At 39.3% G+C, this 12,136-nt stretch overlaps 1 protein-coding gene across 1 annotated transcript in view; it reads right to left on the bottom strand.

Moving 5' to 3' along the window:
- The window catches only part of RGS7BP (regulator of G protein signaling 7 binding protein), a 309,940-nt gene that overhangs the window by 22,124 nt on the left and 275,680 nt on the right, over nt 1–12,136 (bottom strand). Inside the window, exon 5 of the mRNA XM_053701326.1 lies at nt 5,340–5,410. Coding sequence (XP_053557301.1) covers nt 5,340–5,410 — 71 coding nt within the window. The remainder of the gene's footprint in view (nt 1–5,339; nt 5,411–12,136) is intronic.

Raw genomic sequence — 12,136 nt, 5'->3', positions numbered from 1 at the left:
GCAGTTATATGAAAATGAGTGTATACTGTCCCTTTAAATAAACCTAACACTAAGCCCCTGAAGATCGTCCTACCTTGTCTTCACCATGCCAGGTATCACCGATCGCTCCAGGCTCCGAAATCTTCATCCAAGCCCAAGCGGGGGCTGGAGATCCATCATCCGGCTGAAGTCTTCTATCAAGCGATGGCTGAAGAGGTCCAGAAGAGGCTCCAAAGTCTTCATGCTATCCAGGCAGAAGAGTAGATCCGGACCGGCAACCATCTTCTTCAAAACGGTGACAAGCGGCTCCATGTTGAAGACCTCCGGCGCGGATCCATCCTCTTCTTGCGACGTCCTAAGTCCGAATGAAGGTTCCTTTAAATTACGTCATCCAAGATGGCGTCCCTCGAATTCCGATTGGCTGATAGGATTCTATCAGCCAATCGGAATTAAGGTAGGAAAAATCTGATTGGCTGATGGAATCAGCCAATCAGATTCAAGTTCAATCCGATTGGCTGATCCAATCAGCCAATCAGATTGAGCTCGCATTCTAATGGCTGATCGGAACAGCCAATAGGATGCGAGCTCAATCTGATTGGCTGATTCAATCAGCCAATCAGATTTTCCCTACCTTAATTCCGATTGGCTGATAGAATCCTATCAGCCAATCGGAATTCGAGGGACGCCATCTTGGATGACGACATTTAAAGGAACCTTCATTCGGACTTAGGACGTCGCAAGAAGAGGATGGATCCGCGCCGGAGGTCTTCAACATGGAGCCGCTTGTGACCGCTTGGAAGAAGATGGTTGCCGGTCCGGATCTACTCTTCTGCCCGGATAGGAGGAAGACTTTGGAGCCTCTTCTGGACCTCTTCAGCCGTTGCTTGATAGAAGACTTCAGCCGGATGATGGATCTCCAGCCCCCGCTTGGGCTTGGATGAAGATTTCGGATCCTGGAGCGATCGGTGATACCTGGCATGGTGAAGACAAGGTAGGAAGATCTTCAGGGGCTTAGTGTTAGGTTTATTTAAGGGGGGTTTGGGTTAGATTAGGGGTATGTGGGTGGTGGGTTGTAATGTTGGGGGGGGGGGTATTGTATGTTTTTCTTTACAGGAAAAAGAGCTGAATTCTTTGGGGTATGCCCCACAAAAGGCCCTTTTAAGGGCTGGTAAGGTAAAAGAGCTTTTCTATTTTAATTTTAGAATAGGGTAGGGCATTTTTTTATTTTGGGGGGCTTTGTTATTTTATTAGGGGGCTAAGAGTAGGTGTAATTAGCTTAAATTATTGTAATATTTTTATTGTGTTTGTAATTAATTTTTTTATTTTTTGTAACTTAGCTTTTTTTATTTTTTGTACTTTAGTTAGTTTACTTAATTGTATTTATTTGTAGGTATTTTATTTAATTTATTTATTGATAGTGTAGTGTTAGGTTTAATTGTAGATAATTGTAGGTATTTTATTTAATTTATTTATTGATAGTGTAGTGTTAGGTTTAATTGTAGATAATTGTAGGTATTTTATTTAATTAATTTATTGATAGTGTAGTGTTAGGTTTAATTGTAACTTAGGTTTATTTTACAGGTAATTTTTTTAATTATTTTAACTAGGTAGCTATTAAATAGTTATTAACTATTTAATAGGTATTGTACCTGGTTAAAATAAATACAAAGTTGCCTGTAAAATAAATATAAACCCTAAAATAGCTACAATATAATTATAATTTATATTGTAGCTATATTAGGGTTTATTTTACAGGTAAGTATTTAGCTTTAAATAGGAATAATTTATTTAATAAGAGTTAATTTATTTTATTAGATTTAAATTATATTTAACTTAGGGGGTGTTAGTGTTAGGGTTAGACTTAGCTTTAGGGGTTAATAAATTTATTAGAGTAGCGGTAAGGTCCGGTCGGCAGATTAGGGGTTAATACTTGAAGTTAGGTGTCGGCGATGTTAGGGAGGGCAGATTAGGGGTTAATACTATTTATTATAGGGTTATTGAGGCGGGAGTGAGGCGGATTAGGGGTTAATACATTTATTATAGTGGCGGTGAGGTACGGTCGACAGATTAGGGGTTAATAATTGTAGGTAGGTGGAGGCGACGTTGGGGGCGGCAGATTAGGGGTTAATAAATATAATATAGGGGTAGGCGGTGTTAGGGGCAGCAGATTAGGGGTACATAGGGATAACGTAGGTTGCGGCGGTGTGCGGTCAGCAGATTAGGGGTTAAAGATTTTTATTAGAGTGGCGGCGATGTGGGGGGGCCTCGGTTTAGGGGTACATACGTAGTTTATGGGTGTTAGTGTACTTTAGAGCACAGTAGTTAAGAGCTTTATGAACCGGCGTTAGCCCAGAAAGCTCTTAACTCCTGTTTTTTTTCTGCGGCTGGAGTTTTGTCGTTAGATTTCTAACGCTCACTTCAGCCATGACTCTAAATACTGGCGTTAGAAAGATCCCATTGAAAAGATAGGATACGCAATTGACGTAAGGGGATCTGCGGTATGGAAAAGTCGCGGCTGGAAAGTGAACGTTAGACCCTTTCCTGAATGACTCCAAATACCAGCGGGCGGTAAAAACCAGCGTTAGGAGCCTCTAACACTGGTTTTGACGGCTACCGTCAAACTCTAAATCTAGCCGTTAGAAAATTATTGGCATAATAACAATACAGCTATAAACAAGTTCCTCAGAATGATAGAGGAAAAGTATTGTAATCTATACATACAAGAGCATGGAAAAAAAATTAGATCATGTTTAAATGTAAAATACCACCAAATGTTGGGAAATACCAGGGATTAATCTGTGTAATTTAATACCATCCCCAGGATAAACCTCTAAATAAGAGGAATAAATCACATCAGTGGGGCATCAGAAAAAAATAATACATTTTAGATAACCTTTTCTTTCCTGTAACAAAAGAAGATATCTGCAGTAGTCAAACTTCATGAACTGCCACAAGATGGCAGCAAAGGATAAGAAATCCCAGATACACTCAAAAAGTGTCTAAAATGTAGAAAAATAACAGTACCCACAGTACATTTATTTATTTCATGAAAAAAGTTACTTGATATCCACATCACATACATCTCTCAAACAATAGAGAAATAATGCAGAATTAGTATACATAAATATTATAGCCAGCAGATGGCATTAATATACCATAAAGGTTTAGAAAAACCAGACAGAATGGAAAACAAAGAAAAACCTTATATCTCCTGGTATTATTTTAATACTTTAATACCCAAAGGAGAAAGGTAGAAAAAGATACAAACAGAAGGACAGATAGCCCCCAATATAAATGCCCCTATAATATTTCTATAACATTTCCAACTATAATCTTATATAAATATATAAACAGACTCAGATACAAATCTAATCAACCTTTCTTTTCTCCCTGCACACAAATGCTGACAAAGTCCACAAGACACAGCACAGTGTAAAAAACGTCTTTCCCAACTTTATACATAGGGGAGAATGAAGTCTCAACATTTAGAGAAACAACTCTCTAACTGGGAAACAAGACCCGTCTTGCAAGGAGAAAGGATAACAAAAAACAACGCAATAACTACTTAACTGTTATTCTGAAATAAATGGCATCGTCTCAACCTAAAAGGCGCATCACAATAATAGAAAATAGTGTATATGTGCGCTAGAAGAAAGCTATAGGGTTAATTGTAATTTCAAATATTTGATGTATATCAAATGATCATAAGTGAAATTAAAATGTTTGCAAAAATGTGTGCAAAGTGTGTTTGCAAATTATTTGCCGATACAAAATAGAAAATAATAAAATAGAAAATAATTTAAAAATGTGTTATTTGTGCTTGCATGAAACAAAATCTTCAACAAAGGATGACTATTTTGTGCTCGTATGTAACAAAATCTTCAACAAAGAATAACTATGTTATAAAAAAATTTGCATTTTCAACAAACGATAACTATGATATAAAAAAAAACCAAAATCTTCAACAAAGGATAACTATAATTTTTTATTTTGTGCTTGCATGAAACAAAATCTTTAACAAAGGGTAACTATGAAAAATAATAGAATTTTCAACAAAGGCTGACTATAATATCAAAAAAATTGTTGAATTAAAATGTGCTGTATGTGCTTACATAAAACAAAATCTTCAACAAAAGATATCGAAATACCAAAAAAACTGTTTAATAAATTCATAAAAATTCTCTTTAAAATTTACATATCATCACCGGTCATTTCTTTACTTTGATTGTACTATATTCAATCAAATAAAAAAAATTAAAAAATATAAAATGACAAAAAATATTGCAAATACAATCAGTCTAAAAGCGCTTGAAAAGTCTCCTTTTGCAAAATGGAACCACCTGTATCAGTTAAATCGTTGGAATAGTAACTGAATAACAATGGTTTTAATTAAAAAGTCCAGCACTTAGGATTTTATCCTTTTTTCATAGAAAATTTAAAAGTGTCCCTTTAGTATTGTGGTACTTTTAACTGTTTAAGCTTAATTTGTTGGTTGAGTTCATATAAGACTTTGTATACAGCTGATAGCGGTATGCTAGCACACTACGTCCGCACTCTTACACTCCTTGTTAAAGTGCCTACCTTTTGCTTTATGTTGCTCTATAATTATTTACTTCTTCCTGATAATATGAACAGAGCTTCAGCACGGGTGTCTGTGGAGTCTCGTAACGTCTGCTTAGCCCACTCACGGCTTCTCCTATGTGGTCCGTTTGCTGTGGGCTAAGCAGACGCTATGAGACTCCACAGACACCCTTGTTGAAGCTCTATTCATATTATCAGGAAGAAGTAAATAACTAAAGAGCAACATCAAGCAAAAGGTAGGCACTTTAACAAGGGGTGTAAGAGTCCGGACGTAGTGTGCTAGCATACCGCTATCAGCTGGCTTTCTATAAAAACCCTGGCTTTCCATAACAGGGGTAGCAATAATGTTAGAAGTTAAGCAAAGACAACCTCACCACCTTCTAAATGCTAAAAGCCACCATTACTCTTACTAAAGAGATTGACATGGACACATCATAGTCCCTAATCCTTGCGTGCAGGGAAAAGTACCCATTAAAGGATTAAATATCTTCAGACACCATCTTCGCACATCCTCCCTTGACAGAGGCAAAGAGAATGACTGGGGATTATGGGTAAGGGAAGTGACACTTAACAGATCTGCTGGGGTGAACTTTGACTCCTTCTGCTGGCCAGGAGTTGAATTCCCACTAGTAATTGGATGAAATTGTGGACTCTCCATGCCATAGGAAATGATATATATATATATATATATATATATATATATATATATAAACACAACACACACATACACATACATATAAATATACACACACACACAGTTATCAAAGGCTTACGCATACCTTGGTTTTTTAATGGCAGAGGCATTGAATCCCTGAGTTTGCTTAAAAGGTTTTTCATTTCTCTCATGTCTCTGCAAAAACGAAAGTACAATTACTTCCTTAGCATATAATTCCACAAAAAATCATTGTACATACTTCCTTGTCTGCCTCTGTTACTTAATACATTCAGCTACTTTTTCATTAAACATTGGTATAGATGACTAGAACGATAAACCATACTATATACAGAATATCAATATGTTGATTAATGTTAGACTCTTTAAACAGTTTCAGTATGAGATTTAAGAAACCTTTTCCACTGAATAGTTTAGGTTTATAAAGCATTTTTACATATTAAGTACTTCTGGTTCCACAACTACAGAACCAAGGAGAAACCATCAATCATGGAAAGTGTATACATCAAAGTAACATAAGGTAGTGGGTTTGGACCGACGATAACCCCATGAAACACAAATCAAGTGAAAGTTGGGAATATTTCATAGTAATTTCCTTCTTAACACAGAACACTATGGACTATATTTAGCGGAACAATCATCTTAAAGGGTCATAAAACCCCAAATGTTTCTTTGAGGATTCCTATATAGCATACATGTGACGACCAGGGTTAACCAACCCTGCACCAGTAACTTGTTTGGCACAGAAAGGGTTAATCTGTCACAGTCTAGCCACTGCAGGCAAATCTGTGACTTAGTTCAGTGGGTGGGTTAATATCTCTCTCTAGTCTGCCCTAGACTTAGAACAAATGCCCAAACTCCCCTTTAATGCCACCCACACTAAACTATCTCTAAGCTGCCACCACTTAAGATTTATTATATGGGAAATCATAAGGAAAACCCAGACTAACAAATTAAATCCCAGAATACAATTTAGCAAAAATAATCTAAAAACACAGTTAATTACACAGTTAATTAATACTAACAGTCTCTTTCAGTGATGTGGTTCAAATATTAGACAAAGGCAAAACTTAATAAAGGAATTATTTATTATGCAAAAAATGATAAATAATAAATACAGAATTATACACAAGCAAAACCATTTTAAAAATAAAAATGAGAAATAACAGACCTAATACTTTTCTAGCTTAGATGTCTGTGCCAGGGAGATTGGCAAAAAAAGGTCAACCACGCTGTAGAATGAACCACTTGTATTGTTAAACACATAATTTTATACCTGTTCCTCTGATATCAAATTACTTGACCAAACCTCTTTCTAGAGGGGCTAGTAAATCAATAAAAATTGCTGCATAGTAAATTAGCACATCTAGGCAAGTATCACCGCTTGCTTTTACCCAGGAAAACTACATATACACTGTTACCAATGCACAAGAGGATTCTGGGCAAATTAGATATAAAGGAGCTAGGAAACCCCTCTCTTTTTACAACATGTCATACAGCTCAGAATTTTTGACTGAAATTATATAACATCTTATAACTTCTGATATATCTATTTCATATACACATATTTTGCATTCTTTATGTTTCTGAGGCATTATGACATAAAAAAGTATATTTGCAAGATTGGTTGTCCTGTCAATGACCTCGGGTTATTGCCTGGATAGAGGCACTGTGTTCCATCAGTCTCAGTGCTGAAAGGTTGGGGGCAATAAAACTGACCATAAAGTTCTCTCTTGTGCATCTTACAAACTATTTATGCTGCAGCAGTATATGGCATTAGTTTTTGCCACAATGTTATACATTAGCAACATTCAGGCATGTGCACGCTACCTTCAGGCATGTGCACGCTACCTATCTAGATATCTCTTTAAGAAAGAATAACAAGAGAACAAAGCAAATTTTATAATAGAAGCAAATTGGAATTTTTTTTTAATTGTATTTTCTATCTGAATCATGAAAGAAAAATATTGGGTTTCCTGTCCCTTTAAATATTTTACATTTTTTTATACTATTGCATAAGTTGCATAAATTATTTTACTATATGGAAACACTAAACTATACTATGCCTATAATGATAATGGAAGGTATGTATGGAATACTGCATTAGCAAGCTTTTTTAATATCAGCTGTGAAACTTTGATGCATTGATAATTAAGAGAACCATTAATGGTATAATGATAATTAACATTAATAAAAGTAACAGCATCAAATCAACCTGCTAATTCTAAATTGTGGCTAACTACAACATTTTACAAAATTGTCTGCTGCCATGTGCGCATTATACAAAATATAAATTAGTTGCAATTAAACACAATATGGATTATAAAAATCCTGCCTATTTTATTAGGAAGCAGAGAAAAAGGGTCAGTCTTATGAACTAAAATTCTTTCAATAAAAACATAATTTATGCTTACCTGATAAATTTATTTCTCTTGTAGTGTATCCAGTCCACGGATCATCCATTACTTATGGGATATTCTCCTTCCCAACAGGAAGTTGCAAGAGGATCACCCACAGCAGAGCTGCTATATAGCTCTTCCCCTCACTGCCATATCCAGTCATTCGACCGAAACAAGACGAGAAAGGAGAAACCATAGGGTGCAGTGGTGACTGTAGTTTAATTAAAATTTAGACCAGCCTTAAAAGGACAGGGCGGGCCGTGGACTGGATACACTACAAGAGAAATAAATTTATCAGGTAAGCATAAATTATGTTTTCTCTTGTTAAGTGTATCCAGTCCACGGATCATTCATTACTTATGGGATACCAATACCAAAGCTAAAGTACACGGATGATGGGAGGGACAAGGTAGGATTAAACGGAAGGAACCACTGCCTGAAGAACCTTTCTCCCAAAAACAGCCTCCGAAGAAGCAAAAGTATCAAATTTGTAAAATTTTGAAAAGGTGTGAAGCGAAGACCAAGTCGCAGCCTTGCAAATCTGTTCAACAGAGGCCTCATTTTTAAAGGCCCAGGTGGAAGCCACAGCTCTAGTAGAATGAGCTGTAATCCTTTCAGGGGGCTGCTGTCCAGCAGTCTTATAGGCTAAGCGAATTATGCTCTGAAGCCAAAAGGAAAGAGAGGTTGCCAAAGCTTTTTGACCTCTCCTCTGTCCAGAGTAAACGACAAACAGGGAAGATGTTTGGCGAAAATCTTTAGTAGCTTGTAAGTAAAACTTCAAGGCACGGACTACGTCCAGATTATGTAAAAGACGTTCCTTCTTTGAAGAAGGATTAGGACACAATGATGGAACAACAATCTCTTGATTGATATTCTTGTTAGAAACCACCTTAGGTAAAAACCCAGGTTTGGTACGCAGAACTACCTTATCTGCATGACAAATCAGATAAGGAGAATCACATTGTAAGGCAGATAGCTCAGAGACTCTTCGAGCCGAGGAAATAGCCATCAAAAACAGAACTTTCCAAGATAAAAGTTTAATATCAATGGAATGAAGGGGTTCAAACGGAACTCCTTGAAGAACTTTAAGAACCAAGTTTAAGCTCCATGGGGGAGCAACAGTTTTAAAAACAGGCTTAATTCTAACCAAAGCCTGACAAAATGCCTGGACGTCTGGAACCTCTGCCAGACGCTTGTGCAAAAGAATAGACAGAGCAGAAATCTGTCCCTTTAAAGAACTAGCTGATAATCCTTTGTCCAAACCCTCTTGGAGAAAGGACAATATCCTAGGAATCCTAACCTTACTCCATGAGTAATTCTTGGATTCACACCAATAAAGATATTTACGCCATATCTTATGGTAGATTTTCCTGGTGACAGGCTTTCGTGCCTGTATTAAGGTATCAATGACTGACTCGGAGAAGCCACGCCTTGATAGAATCAAGCGTTCAATCTCCATGCAGTCAGTCTCAGAGAAATTATATTTGGATGATTGAAAGGACCTTGTATTAGAAGGTCCTGCCTCAGAGGCAGAGTCCATGGTGGAAAGGATGACATGTCCACTAGGTCTGTATACCAGGTCCTGCGTGGCCACACAGGCGCTATCAGAATCACCAATGCTCTCTCCTGCTTGATTTTGGCAATCAGTCGAGGGAGCAGAGGAAACGGTGGAAACACATAAGCCAGGTTGAAGAACCAAGGAGCTGCTAGAGCATCTATCAGCGTCGCTCCCAGGTCCCTGGACCTGGATCCGTAACAAGGAAGCTTGGCGTTCTGGCGAGACGCCATGAGATCCAGTTCTGGTTTGCCCCAACGATGGACCAGTTGAGCAAACACCTCCGGATGGAGTTCCCACTCCCCCGGATGAAAAGTCTGACGACTTAGAAAATCCGCCTCCCAGTTCTCTACGCCTGGGATGTGGATCGCTGACAGGTGGCAAGAGTGAGACTCTGCCCAGCGAATTATCTTTGAGACTTCTAACATCGCTAGGGAACTCCTGGTTCCCCCTTGATGGTTGATGTAAGCCACAGTCGTGATGTTGTCCGACTGAAATCTGATGAACCTCAGGGTTGCTAACTGAGGCCAAGCTAGAAGAGCATTGAATATTGCTCTTAACTCCAGAATATTTATTGGGAGGAGTTTCACCTCCTGAGTCCACGATCCCTGAGCCTTCAGGGAGTTCCAGACTGCGCCCCAACCTAGAAGGCTGGCATCTGTTGTTACAATCGTCCAATCTGGCCTGCGAAAGGTCATACCCTTGGACAGATGGACCCGAGATAGCCACCAGAGAAGAGAATCTCTGGTCTCTTGATTCAGATTTAGTAGAGGGGACAAATCTGAGTAATCCCCATTCCACTGACATAGCATGCATAATTGCAGCGGTCTGAGATGCAGGCGCACAAATGGCACTATGTCCATTGCCGCTACCATTAAGCCGATTACTTCCATGCACTGAGCCACTGACGGACGTGGAATGGAATGAAGGACACAGCAAGCATTTAGAAGTTTTGATAACCTGGACTCCGTCAGGTAAATTTTCATCTCTACAGAATCTATAAGAGTCCCTAGGAAGGTGACTCTTGTGAGTGGGGATAGAGAACTCTTTTCCACGTTCACTTTCCACCCATGCGACCTCAGAAATGCCAGAACTATCTCTGTATGAGACTTGGCAATTTGAAAGCTTGACGTCTGTATCAGGATGTCGTCTAGATACGGAGCCACTGCTATGCCTCGAGGTCTTAGAACCGCCAGAAGTGAGCCCAGAACCTTTGTAAAAATTCTCGGGGCTGTGGCCAACCCGAAGGGAAGAGCTACAAATTGGTAATGCCTGTCTAGAAAGGCAAACCTTAGGAACCGATGATGATCTTTGTGAATCGGTATGTGAAGGTAGGCATCCTTTAAGTCCACTGTGGTCATGTACTGACCCTCTTGGATCATGGGTAGGATGGTCCGAATAGTTTCCATTTTGAATGATGGAACTCTGAGGAATTTGTTTAAGATCTTTAGATCCAAGATTGGTCTGAAGGTTCCCCCTTTCTTGGGAACCACAAACAGATTTGAATAAAACCCCTGTCCCTGTTCCGTCCGAGGAACTGGATGGATCACTCCCATTACTAGGAGGTCTTGCACACAGCTTAGGAATGCCTCTTTCTTTATTTGGTTTGCTGATAACCTTGAAAGATGAAATCTCCCTTGTGGAGGAGAAGCTTTGAAGTCCAGAAGATATCCCTGAGATATGATCTCCAACGCCCAGGGATCCTGAACATCTCTTGCCCACGCCTGGGCGAAGAGAGAAAGTCTGCCCCCCACTAGATCCGTTTCCGGATAGGGGGCCGTTCCTTCATGCTGTCTTGGGGGCAGCAGCAGGTTTTCTGGCCTGCTTGCCCTTGTTCCAGGACTGGTTAGGTTTCCAGGCCTGTCTGGAATGAGCAACAGTTCTCTCTTGTTTTGAAGCGGACGAAGTTGATGCTGCTCCTGCTTTGAAATTTCGAAAGGCACGAAAATTAGACTGTTTGGCCTTTGATTTGGCCCTGTCTTGAGGAAGGGTATGACCCTTGCCTCCAGTAATGTCAGCAATAATTTCCTTCAAGCCAGGCCCGAATAAGGTCTGCCCCTTGAAAGGAATGTTGAGTAACTTAGACTTTGAAGTCACGTCAGCTGACCAGGATTTAAGCTATAGCGCCCTACGCGCCTGGATGGCGAATCCGGAATTCTTAGCCGTTAGTTTAGTCAAATGAACAATGGCATCAGAAACAAATGAGTTAGCTATCTTAAGCGTTCTAAGCTTGTCAATAATTTCCTCCAATGGAGCTGTATGGATGGCCTCTTCCAGGGCCTCAAACCAGAATGCAGCCGCAGCAGTGACAGGCGCAATGCATGCAAGGGGCTGCAAAATAAAACCTTGTTGAATAAACATTTTCTTAAGGTAACCCTCCAATTTTTTATCCATTGGATCTGAAAAAGCACAACTGTCTTCAACCGGGATAGTGGTACGCTTTGCTAAAGTAGAAACTGCTCCCTCCACCTTAGGGACCGTCTGCCATAAGTCCCGTGTAGTGGCGTCTATTGGAAACATTTTTCTAAATATAGGAGGTGGGGAGAAGGGAATACCGGGTCTATCCCACTCCTTGCTAATAATTTCTGTAAGCCTTTTAGGTATAGGAAAAACGTCAGTACACACCGGCACCGCATAGTATCTATCCAGCCTACACAATTTCTCTGGAATTGCAACTGTGTTACAGTCATTCAGAGCAGCTAATACCTCCCCAAGCAATACACGGAGGTTCTCAAGCTTAAATTTAAAATTAGAAATCTCTGAATCAGGTTTCCCAGAGTCAGAGATGTCACCCACAGAATGAAGCTCTCCGTCCTCATGTTCTGCATACTGTGACGTAGTATCAGACATGGCTCTTACAGCATTTGCGCGCTCTGTATCTCTCCTAACCCCAGAGCTATCGCGCTTGCCTCTTAATTCAGGCAATCTAGATAATACCTCTGACAGGGT

Source organism: Bombina bombina, chromosome 2 (assembly GCF_027579735.1).
Source record: "Bombina bombina isolate aBomBom1 chromosome 2, aBomBom1.pri, whole genome shotgun sequence".
Classification (NCBI taxonomy): domain Eukaryota; kingdom Metazoa; phylum Chordata; class Amphibia; order Anura; family Bombinatoridae; genus Bombina; species Bombina bombina.
The sequence above is the reverse complement of the archived record's forward strand: the minus strand, read 5'-3'. Positions and strand labels throughout refer to the sequence as shown.